This window comes from Phaenicophaeus curvirostris, chromosome 7 (assembly GCF_032191515.1).
Source record: "Phaenicophaeus curvirostris isolate KB17595 chromosome 7, BPBGC_Pcur_1.0, whole genome shotgun sequence".
Classification (NCBI taxonomy): domain Eukaryota; kingdom Metazoa; phylum Chordata; class Aves; order Cuculiformes; family Cuculidae; genus Phaenicophaeus; species Phaenicophaeus curvirostris.
Window position 1 is genome coordinate 24,952,624 of NC_091398.1, and position 22,244 is coordinate 24,974,867.

At 57.5% G+C, this 22,244-nt stretch overlaps 1 protein-coding gene across 1 annotated transcript in view; it reads right to left on the reverse strand.

Moving 5' to 3' along the window:
• The window catches only part of ASIC4 (acid sensing ion channel subunit family member 4), a 65,176-nt gene extending 47,818 nt beyond the window's left edge, over positions 1–17,358 (reverse strand). Inside the window, exon 1 of the mRNA XM_069861281.1 lies at positions 16,705–17,358. Coding sequence (XP_069717382.1) covers positions 16,705–17,358 — 654 coding nt within the window. The remainder of the gene's footprint in view (positions 1–16,704) is intronic.
• Positions 17,359–22,244: the final 4,886 nt, after the last annotated feature.

Consider the following 22,244-nt stretch of genomic DNA (forward strand, 5'->3'; position numbering starts at 1 on the left):
GCATGCTGCACCCTTGGGTGCTGTCTGGGACCATGTTGCACCATTTGTGCTCAGGAGCAGTGCTAGGCTTACCCTGCCAGGCAGGGGCAGAGTCTGGGTCACCAGCATGCCAGCTCTTCACCCCGAATCCCCACGTCCTACAATCCCCTTGTAAAGGCAATTCTCCAGCCTGGCACACGCTCATTCCTGCTGCGTGTGCTGGGTGCTGATGCTGGGTTTCTCACTTTCCCTTCATCCAGCTCCCCAGCAGTGCAGCCATCCTGCACCCCAACATGCAGACACACCAGCTGCCGCACCTCATCCCATCACCCCCCTGTACCACTTCCCTTCGCATTCTCCAAGCCCCATGGTGCTGCCCGCACCCCAAGCCCCTGCATCTCCTCCTGCTACTGGTTGGGAAAGTGAAAAAAAAAAACATTAATGATTATTAGGAAGAGCTAAAGCAGAATTGCAAATGTTATTTCTCTGGTAGATGGATGATAGAGGGGTGGATGATAGATAGCTGGATGGATGGATCTCTCTTCCTCCAAGCTCTAACCCCCTTCCAATCGCTCCCTCCGGAGTGCTGCTGTCACCTTGTCTCTGCTCAGAAGGGCTTTTACTGGCTCACTGGGGGATGCACGAGAACAGGTTATTAATACATGGAGAGGGGGATGGAATCCATTTGACTTGAAAATAGCTGAGAATCTGAACTGCACTTTTAAAATCTGCTTTTAATCAGAAGGAAAAGAAGAGAAGTTTGAACAATTAGAGAGTAATGAAGAGCTTCAGAAAAAAAAAGCTCTCTGAAGATTAGCTAAGATTTTTACAGCACTTGGAGAATTTAAAGAGCTATGCTGATATCAAGCAAAATGATACAAATATTCCCTGTGAAAATCACAGGCGGTGGGACTGACAGTGAACGCCAGAACCTGGATGTCCACAGTGCTCGCTGTCTGCAGTGATGCCACACTGCTGGCACACTGGAGCAGGCAAGCAGCTGGCAGCAGCAGGGGCTCACCCGTCACCCCCTGCCCACGAGAGATAATGGGAGTGTGGACAGGAGGGTCCCCAGCTTGGCTGTGAATAGAGACGCTCGCTCCAGGTTTGAAGATGCCACAGCAAGGCTGGACCCATCCCAGCCACTCTGAGCCTTCAGAAGGGGGAGCAGGGTCAGTCCCCCATGGAATTTGGATTTTGAGGGGATAGGGTTGCCCAGAGGATAGGCATGGGCAGGGACTACTGACTACCCATCTCTGGAGGAGAGTGCATGGAAAAGCATCCCTCAGGTACACCCATGGCACACATACAGTGTGGGCAGCCCCGATGCCGGCATGCCCTGTCCTGGGGTGACCCCTGGGCACCGCGAAGCAGGGAATTCCGAAGGTCAGCCCATCTGTCCCCAGTGTGCTGGCGGCTGCTCCTCACCGGTACCTGCCAAGGGCCCGTCTCCGGGAGGCGAGCGCGGGGGCTGCACAGCCGTGCACAGCAGCAGCTGGGTAATTTTCATGCTAAGTGAAAAGTAAAGTGCACAGACTCTTTATTAGAGCTAGAACGGTGCGGGGAACAATGAAGGCAGTGATGATCGTTAACTTTCTAATCGGAGGAGAAAAGTCCTCAATGCAATTTTTATGGTAATAACATCGACACTAAAGATAATTGCTCCCCGCGTCGCGCTTAGCGCCGGGAAACTGTTTGGGAAAAAAACATTAATTTGCAGGAACTGAGCCAAAGTTTCCTTAAGGCAGCTGTTCCCTGTGCTACCCTGCCCCCAGCCAGCACCGACACTGCCCGCTGGCCGACCCCCTGCCCACCCAGCACCCTTCATGCCTCACGCTGGCAAAGCTGAGTTTGCACCGTGCTGGTGCAGGCCCGTGGCACAGGGCTCTCCCAGAATTGCTCCCTGGGGTTCAGCTCAGCAGGAGATTCCGAAGGCAGTGCAGCCCACCGCTGCGGTGGTGGAAGAGGGCCAGGAACATTTCAGGTGACGTGATGGAGCAGCACTCATGCTGCGGCAAAGGGGGACAGGCAGGGCTGCCCTGTGCACCAGGGCTGCCGCTGGCAGGGAGGGATGGGAGCTCTCGCTCCCTAGGGAATAATAAGCACAGGAGAAATTACAGCCAGGTGACATTTTAATGAGCCGGCGTCCTGTGTGGTATTAATATTCCAGGGGCTGCAATTCCCTGGTGGGCGTTTGAGAGATGAAAAAAAAAAAAATCCCAGCCCAGTAAAATCAAATAAATAAATCTCTGCCTAAGCGTGGCGTCTCCCCCGCCCCCGGCACGGAGGGGCGGCACACGGTGTGATTTCCCCTGTGATCCCCTGCCGCCAAGCAAGCAATCGGCTTGTCTTTGAGCGTGGCGGCAGGATGATTTATCCCAGCTCCCAGCACCCCGGCTGGGGCGAGAGTGTGGGGCTGGGGATGATGCATTGGGCAGGAGCAGAGGTGGCAGCGGGGGGAAGGCAGGAGAACAGGGCACGCACACAGGCCACCACTCAATCCTAAATTAATTTTAATATTTGACAAATCAAATCTACTTAGGTGAGCCGTGGGCCATGGAAGGGAGATTTATGAGGGTTTGGAGCTGTCGGCTGCACGTGAAGCCCGTGTTCACCACTGCCTGGCGGGGCCCTGGCACTCACAGCATTGCTAATTCCCTCCTCCCCAGGGGCAGGGATAGAGCCAGCGTGTCCAAGCAGTGTAACAGCAGCAAGTAATATGTCCTGCCCTCTAAGCCCTGGCTTATTAGGCTGGCAGGAGTGATGGGCCCTTTGCCCGCCCCAGCTCTGAGCCCACCAGCAGAGCTGGCAGCCAGGGCACGGCACTGGCACTGCTGGAGGTGGTAACCGGTGCCCGGGATGTCCCTGGGATCTCAGGCTGTGCCAGGGAAGAGCAGCTAGTTCCAACAGTTTCCCATGGGTTGGGGGCATTCATAAACCTGCAGGCTGAGGAGCTGTGCTGGGAGCTGGAGGGGGTGCGAGGGGTATGCGGAGCCGTTCCCCTGCAGGGTCATTTCAGTCCCAGCTCCACCACCAGCCTGCAGATTCATGGGCCCCAGGAGGTGACAGGAAACCTGATAGGTTTTAAGACAGCAACATGCCATGAATCTGCAAGGTGCCTGAACAGGCAAGGCAGGGAATCCAAAATGTTTATAGCCTTAGAGGACATGGCAACTGCTGAGCAGTGAAGGCAGGCTGGGCTGCCAAGGATGAGCCGGCCACGCTGGGGAGAAACCCATCAGCATTCCTTATGTGCTGTTGGAAATCCCTCCCTCAGCACAAGCATCTCTCTAGCAGCTCTGCAGGACCAGCAGGGGAGACTCAGGGAAGCCCTCATGCTGAACGTGCCCCTGTGGTCCTGAGCTGCAGAAATCCCTTGTGGTGATGCTGGACAGGGCTCTACTTTCTACCGCTGTGCCCCTCAGTCCTGCCTATAGATGAGGACCAGCCTGCAACTTTTTCTTCTTGCTGACTCCTTTATTTGGCACAGCTGGGGTCACCAAGCCCACGTGCCCACGCAGAGAGACTGGGGTTGCCCTCAACCATTCCTTGCCTGTATTATGCTACTACAGAGACACAGCACTGGGCTCTGTGCTGGAGACAAGCCCTACGTCCCCCTGCAGCCTCCAGCTGGAATGTCCCAAAGGATGTACAGAGGATGTACTTTTCCAACTCTGACAGCCAAGAGGTGTGCAAAGCCCAAGGCCAGTCCAAATCCCTCTGTGGCTCTGCTCTCTGTCCTGCCTGTGCCTCCCCCAGCTACCACTGTGCCAACAGCAGAGCCCTCCACCTGCCCCGGGCATGCTGGAGAAGAGCCAAGGGCCACTGGAGGGATGTGAGATACGGGAGAGGCAGCTTGTTCATGGGGATGACGTATGCACCTGCATCCCAACAATTCTTACAGTATAAAACAGAGACCTCAAAGATCTCAAAAGGAAATGTCTACAAGTTGCCTGGGCCAGTAGGGACCAGCAGTGAGAGGTCATGGATATAAGGAGAAGGCAGTTCCCAGCCCCTGCTTGGCCTGGCTCCTGCCTGGGTGCTGGGGTCAGCCAATTCATCCTAGCTTGTCCCTGCAGAGTGGGATGCAGCAGGATGGATGGAGAGATATGCTTCCAGGACTGCAAGCCTGCCGCAGTACTTCATCCCTGAAAGCTGCACATGATTCATAGAATCATAGAATAGTTAGGGTTGGAAGGGACTTTAAAGATCATCTAGTTCGAATACCCTGCCATGGGCCATGGGCAGGGACATCCCACTAGATCAGGTTACCCAAGGCTCCATCCAACCTGGCCTTAAACACCTCCAGGTACTGGGCATCCACAACTTCCCTTGGCAACCTGTTCCAGTGTCTCACCACTCTCATGGTGAAGAAATTCTTCCTAATGTCTAGTTTAAATCTGCCCTTCTCCAGCTTATATCTGTTCCCCCTTGTCCTATCACCACAGGATTTTATGAATAGTCCCTCTTCCTGATGCTCTCTCCATCCCAGCTCCTGTTCCACAGGTGCTCCATCCCCAGCAGAGGCAAACCACACCAGCCCTGGTGATACAACTTCCATGGGAAGGTGGGACAACCAGCATATGGGTACTGTGTTATGGCCCCAGCTCTGAGCATAAGCTTATGCTCTCGTAAAATATCTACATTTGGATGCAGAGATTTCTAGGGATACAAGAACACTGTGCTGATAATTAAACATCTGCTCAGCATTTGTTTGTCTTCCTGCTGTGATGTCGCTCCAGCCTTTGCTCTCCCCTCCCCATGCTCCAGCAAGCGCTTGGGACTGGGATGGCATTCCCTGCTTGCTGCTCTGCCTCAGCCCAGAGGCACAGCATCCTGGGCTATAGGTGCTGGGAGAGAGGGCGGTTCCAGGCTCCCCTTGGAGCAAACAGCAGCTTCACTGCTAGCCCCCACAGCCTTTGCTAGGCTGTGATGCTGACAGCCTGCTGAAACTAGCTCATACCAGCCCAAACAGTTTTGTTGAGCCGTATTGTGTATTGCCAGGTAGTGCTTGTCCATTCATGGTCCCCTGGGCTGAGCAAGCAGCTGCCACCACCATCCTGCAACCAGGGGAGCATCAAAACAACCTCTAAATTGATCTCCGAGACTCTTCTGCAAGCCTCAGTCACGTCCTGCTAGGAGCAAGCGTCCGCTCTAGTTACTGTCTCCTAGGAGAGCACCGAGGGCTTCAGGCTGTCACAGGAGGAGCAGACCCAAACATGACATCTCCATGGAGCCCAGGGTACGACAGACAGGGACACAGTGCTGCTGAGCAGATGGCACCTGGGCCTGGATCGATGGGATCTGACCTGCAGGAGCTCTAATAGCTCACACAGAGGCTGGGTATGGTGGTGGGATGAGCTGGGGACTGAGGTGGGTTCCTTCCCTAGCTGTGGTTGCCCTAGCCCCAGCCGTGCCTGCGCCCCTGCCCAAGCACCCAGAAGGGCTGAGCCAAGGCAGCTGCAGCTGCCCACAACAGGGGCCCCAAGGGACCACATCCTGCCTGTGCTGCACCCCCAGCTCTGATGCTGGCAGCGAGCTCAGGAACCCCCAGTGCCAAGCCAGCCGGGAACTGCCAGCGGCTGTGCTACCACCTCTGCCCTGGGGCCCTCCCAATGGTGTGCCAGCATCCACGGGGACAGCATCCTGCTGTAGTAGGGGGACAAAGAGCTGGGGTGGACACAAGGATGGGGGAGGCTCCCACGGGGCACTGCAGAGCCTCGGGTAGAACACCCAGCACATCCAGCCACCCACCCCATCCGCCAGGACTGCCCTTGGTGTCAGCAGGGCAGCCCCATCCTTGTCCCCTGCCTGCTCCTTGCCCTCACCTCCTGTCCCCTACGCTGTTTGTCACACCTGTCACCATGACAAGGGAGAGATTAGCGTAGACCCTCCACTCCCGCCCCAAGCCACTGATTCATATTCATGAGACTTCAAAGCATTTCGCCTAGCTCCCCTGCACCAAACCTAATCCTCTGCTGCAGCACCTTGCCAGCAGCCCTCATTTGCAGAACAGAGCAGAGTGGGGCTGGAGCTGGCAGTCCCAGAGCCCCCCTGCCCTGGCCAGCAGTGGCCACGCAGCCATGTACCCATTGCTCCTGTCCCCACCATGGCAAGCCTGACCCACAGTCACCAGGAGGTGCTCTGCAGCATGAGGTGCTGCCACTGGAGCCACAAAAAAGCAGGGCTTAGCAGCATGGGGGTGGTTTGTTTCCCCACCTGCACCCCCTCACAGCACCCTGTCTGTACCACCAGCCCAGCAGCATCCCTGCATGGATTGCAGTGATACCACCAACAGCCCTTTGTAGGGTCCAATTGATGCTGGCCCCCAACACCCCCGCCAGTCCCCACCACAATCAGCAGCCAGCAGGCATCAGGCAGGGGCTATTCAGGAGCAGTCGTGCATGCAGAGCACTGGGCAGTCTGCCTGCTCCTGCCAGGGATGGATCCTGCAGCACAGCACCCCGGGAGAAGTGGCGGGGAGCATGCTGGAGGCCACGGCGTTTGGAGGTGTAGGCAGGAACAAAGTGAGTACCTACCCCAGCCTCTCCCTGCAGAGCAGCGAGCAGAGGGTGGCAGGAAGAGGCACCCAGGGGTGCCCTCCCTACTGCAATGTGGGAGCAGGCAGGGCTGCAGACCCCGGCAAGCACCAGCGTTAGCCAGGCCACCTCCACAGCCACATCTGCTCCATGGCAGGATCGCACTGGGGTCAAACACAGCCAGTCCCGCATGAGGAGGCAGCAGCCTTGTGCCACCCACCAGTGCTGACTTGGCACGCTGGCATTTGTACCGGGAAGGTGCTGGCTAGGCATGTGGGTCCTGGTGGTGGGCGGGCAGGCGGGTGGTGGGTCCCCCATGGAGCCATCTCCTCCAGATGGCGAAGGCCATTAGAGCCGCTCTCGCGTGCATGGAGCCATAAAGTTTATGGGCCTCATCATTTAGCTGTAATGGAAATAGTTAAATCTATCTCCGTTTAAGCAAACTCTGCCCTCACGGGAGTGCTTGGTGAGGGCAGGCGGGGGACTCGGGCAGGCAGCTGATGCCTCCACTCGCCACCCACCACCAGGGCAGCCGGGGCACCCAGCCCTCTCCCACCTGGTACCTGGAAGGTGCTCTCATGCCAGGATGGGGCAGGTGTATGACACCAGTGTGAGGGCTCTCCTGCACTCTATTCCCAGTGTCTCAGTTTCCCCTTGGTGAAAGGCACGAGAGCCACGTTTGGGGTGACCAGGCAGGATTTGGAACAATGCAAATTCCCTCCCGGCAGGAGTTGAGAGGCAACGTGCAGGCAGGCAGGCAGAGAGCACAGGGAACTGCAGGCAGGATGATGTCTGCCTGGTTCCAACAGGGCACCTACAGCTGCACAGGGGCAAGATTGGGATTTGGCAAATACAGACCTGCCGTGCACAGGCAGGTGCTTTGGCCTGGCAGACCCCAGGCAGGAACCAGCCTGCAACCTGCTGTAGCCCATTGCATGGGGCAGAAGAAGATTGGTTGGCTTGAAAGCCACTTTCATCCCTCATTAGGCACCCCCAGGATCTGGGTACGGTGGATATATGATGCCAGCAGAGCCCAAGCTCAGCTCCTGAAGCAGGAATTGGGCAGGGAGCAGGGGGAGAGCAGCACCTTGCCATGCTTAGCACCTCTCAGCCCCAGCCTGAGAGCAGGAGGCTGGACCCTGGGCTGGGAAGCTGCCAGCGTGTATATGAATGGGCAGTCTCTTCCTATTGTCACATGGAGCAGGAAGGAGTGCTGACCCCAAAGCAGTTGGACAGGCTGGCAACACCTTCCACACATGCAGGGTCTTAGCTCAGCACCCCATGCAACCTCTCTCAGTCCCTGCATCTCATCTGGAATGGGGTGAGACCCTGAGGCTGCTCCCACCACTGGAGTGGGTCTCCCCACTCATGCCTAGACGTGGTGGTGATGGGAGCTATTTGCTCCCCGGCATGCAAAGCATGATTAATTACAGAGTAAATCATTAATATTCACAGCTAATTAAAGATCCTTATCATGAATAACGGCACTCACTCTCCAAATTATGGGACAAGGATGGAAGTGGGGGGGAAAGCCACATGGGAAGAGGGGGTTACAGAGGGTGAAACCTCTGCAGCAAGGGTGCAAGGGGCAGTAGCAGTATCCTCCATGCAGGGTCACTGGTTCTGGCAGTGCCTTAATTGGGGATGCAGTGATGGGCAGGAATTAGGGCAGCGGGCATTGGGGCAGGCATGGGATCAACAAACACTGGGTCAGGGTCCAAGGAAGCCCCCAGAAGCTCCAGGCACTCCTGCCTGTGGGTTTCTAAACTGCCACCCCAGTGTATGTGGGACCCATTCGTTCTTACCCAGCTTTGCACATCTCCCTGTGGAACAGGAACTGTCCCAGCTCTGCTGGCAGAGCCCCTGATCCAAGCTAATCCCAGCACAGGACTAGGATGGGGCTGCCTGGTCCCTTGGAGTAGAAGGGGAGGACACCATCGGGAAAGGAGGACACCAGCACTTTGCCTGAGCTCCTGTTATACAAATGAAAGGTTTTTAGTGGGAAAGACTCCGGGAGAGTAATACATCTCCTATATTGATCGCAGGCCAGGGACCAAGGCACGGCTTAAACAGTAATTGATTTCTAGCCGCCGAGATGTGTTGGGGAGCATTGATTTAACAGCACTGCAGACACACTGCTACTAATCTGATTAAAGTATTTAGCAGAAATGTTATTCTTTAAAAAAAAACAGAGGGAGATGATGGGGCTGCCTGGGGCCGGGGGGCAGAGGCAGGGTTTTAGAGCAGGGCCAGCCTAGCATCCCACCAGTAGGAGGGACCTGGGGGTGGCTCTGCGCCCACAGCCCATCAAGGGTGCTACTGCCTCCTTACACATCTCCAGCCAGCTGTGCTCGCAGACGTTCCTGATGGAGCTGCCAAGGACATGTGCAAGCCCAGCAGGATGCAGGCGAAGCAAGGCCAAGGGCGTGTGCCGGGCGTGTGGGTGACACGTGGGCAAGTACCCAGCCAGCCACCTTGTCGGGGCAGCCACCAGCTGCTCTGGGGGCAGCGCAGATGCAGGAGAAGGTGCAGGCAGCCCGCAGAGGTGACCATGGTTGGAGGCACACACATGGCTGTTGGAGTGAGCACATGGCTTGCACCAGGGAGGTGCAGAAGCTGAGGTCTGACAGTGCCAGAAGCCACAAGCCCCTGCTCCTCACATCCTCCCCAAGGCAAGGGGGAGATGCTGAGTCAGGTTACTGCATGCAATGCTGGCCCTCCAGCCACTCAGTGTCCCCATGTATGCCCCTTCCCCACCTCATGCTCTTCCATGGGCGATCAGGCCATTGCAGAGAGCTCTCACGTGCTGTCCTCCCTTGTTCCCGTGCTGTCCTCCCTTGTTCCCACCCTGTCCCACTGCTGAGAGCAAGGACAGATACTCCACTGGTGGGAACACAACTCCCCCACACCATTTCCAGCCCCCACAGAGACGTAGCAGCTGAGCAGGTAGAGGTGCTCCTGTCAATCCCCACTTCCTATCACACACATCAGCCCAGTTAATTAACAGGTGATATCAAACAAATAAATTATTCCTGCTTCCTATTGATTCTAATTTACTGGTCCCTGGAGAGCCCAGGCTCGTTTATCCCACCTGTCACCCCTACTTAGCAGCTGCACTAACATCTGTCCTGCTCCCTTCACCTCTGCCGCTCCTGCAGCATTGGGGCAGAGCTTGGCACAGCTGTGAGGCCCACGCTGACACACAGTGCTGCACGTCATCCCCTGGGACGCAGCCACAGACCAGTCTGCCGCTTCTCCTGGGAGTGGCAGATGCTCCAGTGGTGGCAGCACAGACAGGGAGACTGGCTGCCCATCCTTGTGGCAACCCTGACTCCCTGGAAGTAAACTTCAACCAAGAATGCCCTGGCCCCTTCCAGACCTTTCCACACTCCACTGACACCAGAAAAGGTGTCAGTGCTAGTTGTGGCTGCCCAAGCCCAGTCCCAGCTCCTCGTGGTCAGCTCAGCCCAAGCCATGCCCAGCAGGACAGCAGCAGGATTTCCTTGCTGTCCCCAGGAGAGACCACCACTGCCCACGCACCAGCCTTTGATGCCTGCCTCATCTGCAGGAGGCTGATCAAAGCCTGAGCCCCTCCCAGGTTCCACCCCTGTGGATGCTGAATCAATAAATCAATCCTGGCTCAACTGCTGACTGCACAACCCTTTGCTCCTAAGCAGGATTGGCTGGGAGACCCTGGACAGGCGCAAGGTCCCAGCATCCCCCCCTGCCTGCTTCAGGGGAGCAGCTCATGGCTGGTGCCACTCTGGGTTACTGACACATCGCCCACACCAGCCCAGGCTCTCAGGCATGATGGCAAAAGCTGCCAACCATTGGCAGCCAGGACTGCCTCTTGCTTGGGTCTGGGCAGCGCCCAGTGATGGATCCTGGTCCTCCTCTGGGCAGGGCACCACTGCCTGCATAGGGCTGGGCTTTGCCTGGCAAGAGCACATGCAGCGGTGCAAGTGGCAGAGTTTGCACCCTCCTCTGGGCTCAGGGACATTGGTTGGATCAGCTGCGTGTTGCTCTGTTGAGCTGGCGGTGAGCTGAATGCAGCCAGAGGAGCCCTAGACTCTCCTCGACTCCAGTGAGCAACCAGCCGTGCCGTACCAGGGCCGCTGGAGTCTGGCCAGGGCTGCAAAATGGGGTCGCGAGCACAGCCTGCCTGCTTCCCTGCTTGATGCTCCAGGCACTGGTGATTTCCAGAACTGTCTAAGCTGGATTTCCTCGGGTTGGATGGATTAAATTGATCCTGGCCAGACGCCAGCGGCAGGCTGCTTGCCACGTGTCCGTGGTCCGAGCCTGCCCGGAGTATTTGATGCTTGGATGGGGATCAGCCAGCATCTGGCCTGAGCATTGGAGTCATTCTTGGAGACCCTGTTGCTCTCTGTCCCTCCCCAAGCTCTTGGACATCCCTTGCTGAAAGCTGAGCAGCCAGAGCCCTGCTGCTGAGCCAAGGGGTGAGTGAGGAACAGCAAGAGATGGTCCTGCTAAGGTGACCGCGCTGGAGGAGAGGGGGGCGGCAAGTGACTCACTCACCCCAGATGATTCATCCCAGGCGGCTGGCAGGAGAGCAGCCAGAGAGCCAGGATGGCTTCAGTCGGCCGGGATAGCTCACCCAGAGCCATCCCATCACCCTGGCCTCCAGTCCTTGGCTGAACTCGCATGCCTGCTCCCATGAAAGCCCTCCTTGCAGATACAGCCCATCTACACCAGGGAGACACCAGCCCTCCCAACACTGATCCACTGGCTCTGTGGAAGCCAGGGGTGCCAGGGGGGAGGCTGCAGCTCCTGGTTGGGCTTGGCGCAGTCCCACGGCATCACACAGCCGGGCGCGTGTGGGAGGAGCGGCTGGCAGCACCGCAGCCAGGAGATAAGCTCCCCTCTCATCCTCATCGCATGTGACGGGAGGGAGATTTATGGCTCCAAGCTGCGATTTGTGCGATTTGTGCGAGGCTCCAGCACACAGTATTGATCACTCCTGGTTGCTCCTTCCCCTCCCAGCCCCTCCTGCCTGGCGAGGGGGGCAAGCCAGGCCACATACATTAACTCTTCCAGACCTGGGGATTCCCATGGCCAGGCACCCCTCTGTCCTGCCACCCCCAGCCCAGACTGACTGGGTTGCCAAGGCACATATCTCAGGGTACACCAGGTTTCCAGCAGTCAGGGTTGAGAGCGGGTTCAGCTGGGCTGGCAGTGTGGAGCATCCCTTGGCAAGAAAAGTGGACAAGAGGACAGGGGGAGACTGGAGGAGCCAAGGGAGCAGGGATGGTAGGCAGTGATAAGGGGACCACACGGAGGGGATGGGGCATGGTGCCAGGGATTAGTGCAGAGTTTATGGGGGTGGCAGGTGGTGACAACGGAATGGTGCCCAAGGGACAGGGTATGATGGCCACGGGCAGTGGCAAGGGCACGTAAACAGCAGCGTGCACCAAGCAGTTCTGGGGCTGGCTGAGGGGCTGATGCCGAGGGGATGGGGGCAGCTGAGGGGGGACAGAGATGGGACTACGGGTGGCTCTGCAGCAGCAGCAGGAAATGATGTGTGAAATGAAGAGTTCCTGCCCAGTGCCCAGAGGGAGCGTACAGCATACTGAGCAGGGCTGGGGCCGGGGCTGCAGGGGAGTGCATGGCTGAGGCAGCCCCAGCTCTTCATGGGGACCCTGACTGGGCGGGAGTGGGGGGGTTATGCTCCACAGCATGGGGCTGTGCCTCTTCTGGAGGGGGAATGGAGGCTCTTGGCATGGGAGCAGTGGATGTTTGCCATGGAGCTGGAGGCTGGAGCCCTATTTGATCAAGCTCTCACTGCCCCCACTCCAAGGCACCCCAACTCCATGTATCCACCCCCCCCCCCCCCCAACTTCCTCCCCCCGCCCCGCTTGCTGGTTTCCCGCTGCTCCACGGAGATAATTAAATCTGCTATTTCGGCAGGTTCCGCATCCCCTGCCAGGCGGATTTGCAATCAGAGTCAAGAGGGCTCGGGGCTCCCCCACCTGCATGCCCTCCCTCCCATCCTCACACCGGGCACCTTGCCTGGCCCTGCTCCCTCTGCCCGCCTGCACCATTCGAGACAAACCTGGGTGCTCCCGAGAGGGGCAGCACGTTCCTCTCCTGTGCTGAGCAGGTCTGTCCTGCCAGCTCCAAGGTAGCAGCCCCGTGCCAGCTCCTATGGAGGGGTCAGCCCCATCCCCCAAACCAGCCTGGCTGCAGAGGGACCCATCTAAACAGCTCCCCACCAGATGCCCCGCATCATCCTCAGCTCCCCATCCATCTCCAATTTCAATGTTATCATCTTCCTGCGGCACCCGGGAAAGATTTAAATAATTTACTGGAGGTGAGCTTGAGCACAGACGCTCCTGCAGGCAGCTGAGTGCGAGCAGGCAGGCAGTGGCTGGGCGGCAGAGATAGTGGTGCCGTCCCCGCTGGCTGCCCCGGGCCTGCTGGCACCTGCCAGCCGGGAAGGAAGGGCCTGGGCTCAGCGTTCACGTGGGAAAAGCACTGAGAGCATCATCCTGAGAAAACTCAGCAGAGGCAGGAGGCGAGCAGGGTGCCTGGGGAGCCCTGGACCGCGGAATCCTCCTCATCCAACCTTGCACTGTGTCCCCAGCCGTCCCGGCTCTCGCTCCCACCCTCTCCTCTGCCCCCAATCTCCTGTGCCCGATCCAAGATTGATTCCTGTGAAAGCTTGTTGTTAAGCTGGCAGCTCTGGCTGTAAATTTGGATCAATAATTTAAGGAGGTAAAACTATTAATAGAACATTAAAATATCCGTTCTCGTCTAAGACATGAAGGTGGGAGTGAAGGTGAGGGTGCATGGATGACAAACACAGCAACACCCAGTCCTGCCCAGAGCCCTGGTGCTGCCGGTGCCCGCGCGGTGGGGAGAGTGGCAAGCGTTGCTGTAACTAATCACCACCTGTACCAGGAGAGGGGAGGGTGGCATCCATCATCGAGCGGGGTTATTGATGGACTCCAAGGCTTCTATTACCTGCCAGCCCTGCTATTACACACAACATTACTCAGTGCGTGGCTGTGGCTGCCACACCAGCCCCTTGGCGGTGTCATGGACTGCGCCAGCCGGGAAAACTACTGGAAACAGCTATAATTACCTGAGATGAGGCCCACCAGTGGTGTTTCAGCTGCAGCCTCACCACCGGTGCTGCTGGCTACACATTGCACTGATGCCTTTCAGTGCCGCCTGGGTTGGCCTGGGAGCCACGTATCCCCAGCTTCAAAGCAAGTTAGCACCAACCAAATCCCATGACACATCCCCATTCCACCTCTGTGCCTTCTCCATCCTCTGCAGGCAGCCTGGCCCCATGCAGCCTGGCTGAACCATGGCAGGAGGCAGACACTGCTAACCCGGAGCAGGGACTGGCCTTCCCTGCCCGTAGGTGTTGCTCTCCGGAGCTTCTGTGCTGTGATGCCGACAAGAGCCTGCTGCAGCCTGACTCATTTCAGGAGGATTAGTCCATGATCCCCCACTGCCCAGCACTGGGGAGGGCGGCTCCAGGAAGCAGAGAAGGTGAATTTAAGGAAGATTAACTGTGGTTCCCTGTGGGATGGGAAATGGAGGTACATCTGCTCATCCAAATGGAAGGAACAGCCGTCTTGTGGGGGAGCAGATAAAAATAGTTTGACATTTACATGGCAGTCCCAAGCAGGGCGGGTGGAGGGCACCGTGGCCAGGCCATGTCCACCAAGAATCCACTTGAGTACCATGCACTCAAGACCTACTGTCCTGCTCAGGCTGTAGGGACTACAAGTGTCATGCAGCAGTGTGACTGTGTGATGACAGCGCAATGTCCTGGGACATCACTGTCCCCAGTGATGGGGAGTCCTGCTAAGGTAGAGGCAGATGCAGGGCACATGAAGGCACCGATGATGAGTTGATGGGACAGCCAGGCCTGTGCGCCAGGGCTGTGGTGTGCTCAGAGCTGCTTGTGCGTGGAGATGGGCAGCCTGGTGAGCAGCTGTGGCATGGGCAGGGGAGTGAATTTTGGGCAGGGCTGGTGCCCAACACCAAGCCTGCTGTGGCACTCGCTCCTCCCAGGGGGATGGTAGTGAAGAGAACAGGCATCTCCATTAGATATGCTCTAGGAGGTGTCTGAGAAAGGTGAAGGAAACCCACCTGAACCCCCTCCCCTGAAAACAGCAGAAAGAGGCCTCTTTGCCTATCCAAAGCCCTGCAGCCCAGGCTGCTGGGAGGATGTGGCCGCACTCCCGGCCCTGCTCAGGACCCAAAGGATGCTACAACGGCTTCTCACACCCCTTCATCTGCCTGCAGCGGCCCCTGTCTTCCCATGCACCAAGGGCCAAGGCTGAGCATCCTTTTATGATGGCATTAATCTTTCCCGCCAGTGCTGGCAGCTCCTTCTTGGGATGACACTTGCCTCTTCATAGCCTAGCTCTGAGCAGTGCAGGCTGGCTGCCCTGCAGCCACAGAGGTCAGCGTCAGCAGCCTCCTCCGGCATCACTGGGTCGGCATCCCACTGCTCTCCAATGCCGACCTTGCTGTGTGCCCAGGCACATTGCTGCACATCACCTCGACTCTGCGCAGGGTGCTTGCCCAAGCTAAGGCACAGCAGCCTGGGCACCCAGCCTGGCCCCAGCAAGCCCAAGCCTGAGCCCAAGCCCTCACCACCAGAAAGGCAGCGCATGGCTGCAGGTGGGAAGGGTTAATAGCTCTGAGAGCTGAGCCTCCCCTTCCTCCCCTTGTGCTGTGTTTTACAGGCCCGAGCTATTACCAGGAAATGTTCCCATCAGCGCCATTGATCTCCTTGTTTACAGCCCCGTAATCCACAGATGTTGACTCTGAAGCAAAGAAGAGAGAAGGGGACTCTTTGGCAGCACCTCTGCCCTGCCTGTATCACCACCCAATGCCCTCACCCAAGCCCTGTGGCACCTGGCTGGGCACTGGGGGCACTGCAGCCAGTGGAGAAATGATGGAGTGGTACAGTGGCAGCGGCCATAGCCCTGCATGAGCTGGCCCATGCAGGCAGCTACGGGTCCCCCTTCACTGGTGGCACTGTCAGGGCATGTGGTGGTGTCTCCTGCCAGCTGCCTGACACCTGGTCTCAGCGCCCTGCACAACAGCCCTGCTTTGTTCTCATCAGTATGATGAGTGAAGCAGTCATGCTAAATTAGAGACCCTCCCTACTCACAGCTTTGCCTCTGCCAGCCAGCAGCTGCGGGAGCCTGGCATGGTGCTGGTGGGCACCCACTCAGTATCCCAGGGACAGGGCACCCCAGGATGCCCAACAGCCAGTGACACGGCAGAGCTGGGGTGCTGGCTCCTGGTGTGTGACACTGTCCTTGCACAGCTCTTCCCACCGCTGCCCTGTGCATTGGATTTCCCCACCCCAGAGGGACATTGCGTGGCTCCCTGGACACCTATGCCAGGGCTGCAGCTCTCCCTCACCCTTAGCCAAGCTGGGATCATGCAAATCCGTGTCAAGCATCGGAGGCAAGGGCGCTAGCACGGCATATATACTGGGACTTTCATGAGCTTTTTAATTCTTCCAGCTCTGTTAACACTAGAGTTTGGTCACCTCCCTGTGCAGATGTTCGCAGCCATAGCCCCGTGCTGGCTGAGAGGACAAGATTGCACCTCTCTCTGCTCACTTACACAAACGTCTGGGTGCAGTCCATCCCCTGGCCCCTACCCTGCTAGGACACGACACACTTTGCTCCCTTTCAAAGCCCTTCAGGCAGAGATTTACTTCCTCTCCTTCTGCAAACACGCCGGAGCTCTTCCCCAGAGCCCACAGGTGAGGTGAGGAGCCAGGTTTCCCAGTTGTACTGGAGCAAGGCTGTGGGTCACAGCCTGCCTCTGCTGGGGCTGATCCAGTCTGTGTGAGAACCAGGACGGCGGTCCTCAACCTACCCTTTCACAGCACCTCTCAGCCTGGCTTCACGACACAAGCCCTGCTGTAGCATTCCCAGCCCAGCCCAGCACACCCCTGCTATGCACAGAGCTCTGACCCAGCCCCAACAAATCCCACATTAAACCAGGCAGCCTTACAACCTTTAAAAATTGGCCCCTGGCAGGTTTCTCCTTCCCTGGTCCCAAGTCGCCAGAGGCTAGGATCCCCTTGTCAGCACCCCAGCAGTGCCCTGGGCTGCAGGTGCCACCACAGGGGCCATGTCCAGCCCTCCCTGCCCCCTGTCATGAATTGCCACTGGCCACTCACTGTCTGGAAGTCGCTGCCGTTGCACTTCTTGCCGCTAAATGTGCAGTCGACGAGCATTTCACTCAGGTCCAGCTGGTGGCCCACGCGCCCATAAAACTCCTCCAGGTTGAAGGGGCGGCTCTTCTCCTCCTCGCTTGTGGCCAGCGTCCCCAGCAGAGTCTCCAGCCTTCTGCTCTCCACACTTCCCGACACCAGAGGCCGGCCAGCCCCATCCAGAAGACCCAGCATCTCCCCTGCCCAGTACAGGTCGTGGCCAGAGAGCCGTGAGAAGCGGGCAGGGTTGAGGTTGCAGAGCGTGATGGCTGGGAAGGTCTTGTTGTGTGCCGTCCCCTCCTCCAGCTGGGTGTTGTGGGGGTACTGCAAGTAGTAGGTCACGCACTTGGCATAGGCATGGATGAGAAGGGCCAGCGAGCTCAGGAAGACCAGCAGCCACAGCAGGTTGCGGGTGGTGTAGCGCTGGTGCCGGAAGATGTGCTGGATGCCGTGGAGGGTGGAGTGGCTGGCAAATTCCTCCAGGCTGCACGGGCCCTGCTGCGGGGCTGCAGCATCGCACGCTGGGTGTCCGGTGGGGCAGCCACTCGCGGGAAGCGCTGCTGGGGACCGGGGGGGACCCCAAGGATGAAGAGGGGGCCTCCGGGCTTCCTCCAGCCACATGCCGCTGCCTGGCTCTGCCTCTCCCTGCTGAGCCCGGGATGCTGGAGGAGGTTTGAGGAGCAGATGACCAGCACGGTGACGGGTGGCTGGGCTGGGCTGTGCAGCAGGCAGCGTGTGCCAGTGCAGGACTGGTGTGGTGCTGCCTGCACCCTGCCCTGAGCGGGAAGCTCGCTGATTGCTGATACCACAGGAGTACTTAGTGATTGCCACATCCTGCTGGAAATGGAGCCAGAGGTTGAAACATCCTGGAAAGCTTGGGCACTCTCAGCACCTGTCCCTTGAGGGTGCAGGCAATTAGCTGGAGCCCTGCTCACTTCCACCATCTCTGTGCACTTAGTATGGGCTCCTCAGGGCGGGTGAAGCAGGAAAACTCACATTCCCCTGCCCGCACACGTAGGAGCTGCCCAAGCAGGGGTGTGTGGCCCCAGGCTCAGGAGAGGTGTCTGGGCAGGTGCATCTCAGGGGGCAATGGCTCTTTGGCCAGAGAGATGGCGGGGCCCCGGGCTCTGCGCCAGCCTCACAGAAGCACAGCTCCAAGACACTGAGCTGGCCAAGGAGCCAAGGTGCCAAGTGTCACTCTTGCCACAACTCCTGCATCCTTGGGCTCACGCATCTCCTCTGGGCTCCTCAAAAGCTGTGAGATATCAGGCTCCCCTGAGCACAGGATGAGGGTGGGGGGTGACAGAGTACGCAAGGGGCAGTGACACAGACCCCAGAGGAGCAGCAGGTGCTGGCACTATGTGTGTGCCACCATGGAGATGCTGCCGGGCCCTCCAGCATGGCTCTACTTCAAGGCTAGGAGCTCTGGTGCAGTGCTGGGGCTGGCACAGTTCAGCCTCACCCTTGAGGTGCAGAGGAAGAGACAAAATATTCTATGAGGCCAGCAATATTGCTGAAGAGAACAGTTGCTTGGGAGTGATGAGAAGCAATCATGTACTCAAAAGCTTCTCTTCCTTTTGAATCATCTCAGCTGGTCTAGTAAAAGATACTGCCTTTCCCTTCCAAGCTTCCCACACAGACACCCACCTGTGGACTGATCCCACAGCTCTGTTCCGCTGGCAGTGGGAGCAGAGCTGACCCAAGTGCGTGGGTCTGGAGAGGGCAGGTCAGGAGCAGGGAGGACATCCAAGCTGGAAGGGGGATTTCCCCACCCTGATCGTCAAACCAGGTGCAGGAACCTTTCAGAAGGGAAGATGGGGAAATCGGAGGTGAGGATGCCCAGACAAAGGAAGGAGGTGGTGTCCAGGCCCAGTGGGGCTGGAAAGGGGCAAGAGGGCTGGGCTCTCTCCTGTAGATACTCAGACCTATCTGGGCACCTAACAGGGCCCTGGAGTGGAGCAAAAGGCACTGCAAGGCCCCAGAGTGTTTGCAGCTATGGGCTGATGATGCTGGCCCTGCCCAGCTGCACTCCCCTGGCTTGTGCTCCCCAGCACAGCTCTAAATCCATTAGCTTTGCATAATTAGATTTTTCTCAATTACCAGATTATGATAATTAACAGCTCATTTGTAGGAGGCAGTGCCTAATCCCGGCATCACGCTTGGCTTGATGCCAGCCTGGCTATGGAGACTGGTGGCACTGGGACAGCAGGCAACAGAGCAAACACCATCGTGGGGAAGACCTTCCGAGGGGCCAGGCAGCCTCAGGGATGCTCCCAGGACTCCCCAAAAGCCCTTCACCACTGGTGACCGAGAATTCCGCTGCACTGCCTGGTTAGCAGTCTGCCCAGAGGGGTCCATCCCCTAAAAAGGAGGGGAGCCCTTGCAGGGAGAGCATGCACTGGTAAGGGGAGTCAGCAGGGTTTTAGAAGAGGTTCAGACACCCACGTGGCTCCAGAGATGCAGAAAACATCCTTCTATGTAAACTCCTGCAAGCAGCTACCAAGGGAAACCATGGGAGAGGTGAGCATCATGGGCTGGGCTGGCATGGCTGCAGTCATTTAGGGGCTTGTTAATGAACTTTCCTAGTCAATAAAGTTGTTGAGGAAGGACATGAGAGCAGGGTAGTGGGAGGCAGCCACCGGTAAGGTACCAATCTTCATCACAGAAAGGCAGTGCAGTCCAGGCAATTACTGCCCATCAACAGAGCTTCATCCCTACTAAAATAACAGAACAAATATTAAGAGAAAAAAGCTCCCGAGGACCTTGAGGGCAGGGGAATGTGGAGCAATAAAGATGTGCTTGGAGCACACAGCTCAGAATAAATCTGACCAGTCCGACTTGATTGCCTTTTTTGGGTAAAATTACTAAATGAATCGATGGAGAGGAGACAAGAGGTGTGATATATCAGGTTTTTATTAAAGCATTTGATAAAGCGTGTCAGGGAATTAATTCCAGTTGGTGGGGACAACCAACCCCTGTTGAGGCTGGGTGCAGCCATGGTGGCGAGGGTGATGGGGTGGCCCGGGGTCATAAGGGGAGCATAGTGGCATCCTGTGAGATCGGTATATGCAATGCTGGTGGGGGCAGCCCCTTTTTTCCCACGTCAGGAACATGCCACAGCTCCTGCTCTGTGACCTGGCTCCTGGGGTGGCTGTCCGAGGAGCACCACCGTTGCATGTGGACAAGCTGGATGCAGCCCCATGCCCAGTCCCCATGCCTATAGCCAGCCTGGTGCCCCGTGGCACCCCTTTGGGGCCACCACCTCTGTGTGCTCAGGGTTGTCTTGCAGCTTCAGAGCTCTTCTGTTCCTGCCCTGGCCTCTGCCTGCAGAGCTCTGGCTGGAAAGTGCCAGTCAAGCGTGGGCAGTGGTCATGCCCAGCCAGGCGCGACTGGCTGGGAGGTCTCAAGCCATTCCCGTATGTCTCCTTTGCACAGCATTTCTGATCTTCTGCCATGAGCATCTCCAGGCGGGAGATCTGGTCCTGCCTCTCAGCCCAGCATGGGCAGCAATTTCAGCTCATACAGGCAATAAATCAGCCTGCTTGCCCGGAGGTGGCTGTGCGGCCCCTGCTGCTTCAGCTCATATTTCCCAGTCTCAAATTACCCCGCGCTGCCTGGGAGCGGGCTGGGTTTGTGCCGCTCGTTCAGACTCCCCCAGCTCCTTTTCTGTCGCTAGATTTTGCCAAAGGCCCTCAAGTGTCCCTGTGCCCAGGAGCAGCATCTCCCAGCACGCTGTTCCCACAGGCGGCTCTGCCAGGGAGCAGAGCTACTTCAGCCCCGGTTGCTCGATGCTATGGAGCACTGGACAAGCTTCAGGAAGGTAGCTTCACTCAACCCCAACGACATTTGCTCCTCAGACAGATTAGCACGGGGTCAGAGGTCCCAGGCCAAATTTTAACACACTTTTCTTACTGGGGGAGCAGCCCAGAATGTGAGTTGGATTGGTTCTTTTTTTTCTGGAAACTTCCAGAAGACTTTCTCCTTGAAAACCGTTTCTCCTGATAGTGTTCTTTTGATGCTCACACTGGGAGGACCACATGCAGCAGTTACTCTCCCAGCTGGAGCCTCCTCTCCCCTCACCCAATCATCCCTCTTGTTGTCCCCTCCAGCCCCTCCAGCCCTTTCCTGTGTCCCCGCAGTGCCAAGGAGATGGGGGCTAGAGGTGCTGGAGGTGATTGCAGGTTCTCCCATGGAAACAGCCCAGCCAGAGGGCACTGAGAGAGGAAGCCCTTCTGCCAGCAGTGCCCACAAAGTGATGGGGTCCCCAGGAGCTGTGAGATGCTGGGGAAGCTGATGGAGGAGGGGCTCCTGAAGGCACAGCTCACCCTGGTACCTGGCCAGCCAAGCTGCTCTGTAAGAAAGGCACTAAATACCTGTGAGACCATTCAGACATCCCGAGGGCGTGTGATGGGAAAAGCACTGGTGGTTCAGGGTCCAAGCAGAGAGAAAAGACCTGTGTTTGTGTGGCATCAGCAGATTCCCCCATGTACCCCATTTTTGAGGTAGCAGAGGAAGCTATTAAATAAGGTGCATCTGCAGTGGTCCCAGCAGCAGCCTCTCCCCTTCCTGCTATCTCCTCTCTCCCTGCAGTCTGTTTCTTTCCCACACCGGGCCTCTTTCCAGCTCCTCATGCTGGTGCTAATCCCCTAATCTGTGCAAAGCAATGATTTTCTGCATGGCACAGCGGCTGGTTTGAGATCTGCATCCCTCTTCCCCCGAAAGCCATCTTCCTTATCAGCAGCAGGTATCAGGTGAGTCAGGCACCATCTACCTCCGATAAACTCGTGTTTTATTTTGTCCTATTTCCATTTATCTGCAAGCCCGTAATTACCCCTCATCTTGCAATGTGTTGTGCTGTCTTGTGAGCAAAGGAGGGGAGGGGATGCATGCTTTGCCGGGCAGTCCCGGACCACAGCCTTTTGCCAACAGGGTTTGAGGAGCTGGTGGGGTGATGCTCAGGGATGAATCCTGCCCCCCATGCTGGCTGCCAAGCCATTCCTCCTCTCCCCACAGCTGGGCCGCGTTCCCTTTAATCTCACACAGTGGCAGAGATGGATTTTCTCCCTGTGAGCCAGATGTGTTGCACAGAGCATAAACACCCGCGACAGTTGTTGTGCTCCTCAGTGCGAAGGCATCAGATGCCTGCATTAAAACAAAGCTCTCCACTTAATTACTCAGGCTGATAATTCAGCACATGGAGGCGGCTCTGGCTGAGAGCAGAGGGCTGGATCACAGCTGGGACTGGAGAGCCTTGGAGTGCACATTAATCCCAGCTCTTGTAGCCCTGATTAACAGTGTTGGAAACCTGCCCACCCTGCTTGTTCCCAGGGGAAGGGTCCATCCAGGTACCCACTCACTGCCCCAGTGATGGGGGACCAGGCTGGTATCCAAAGAGCTCTGCTGACCCTTCCCTGAGCCAAGGCATCTCCTGACCAGCATCTTTGGGGTGAGATGGTCCAGGATACAGGTGACTGTAGCTTAGAGGGTGCTGCACTGCACGGGGCACA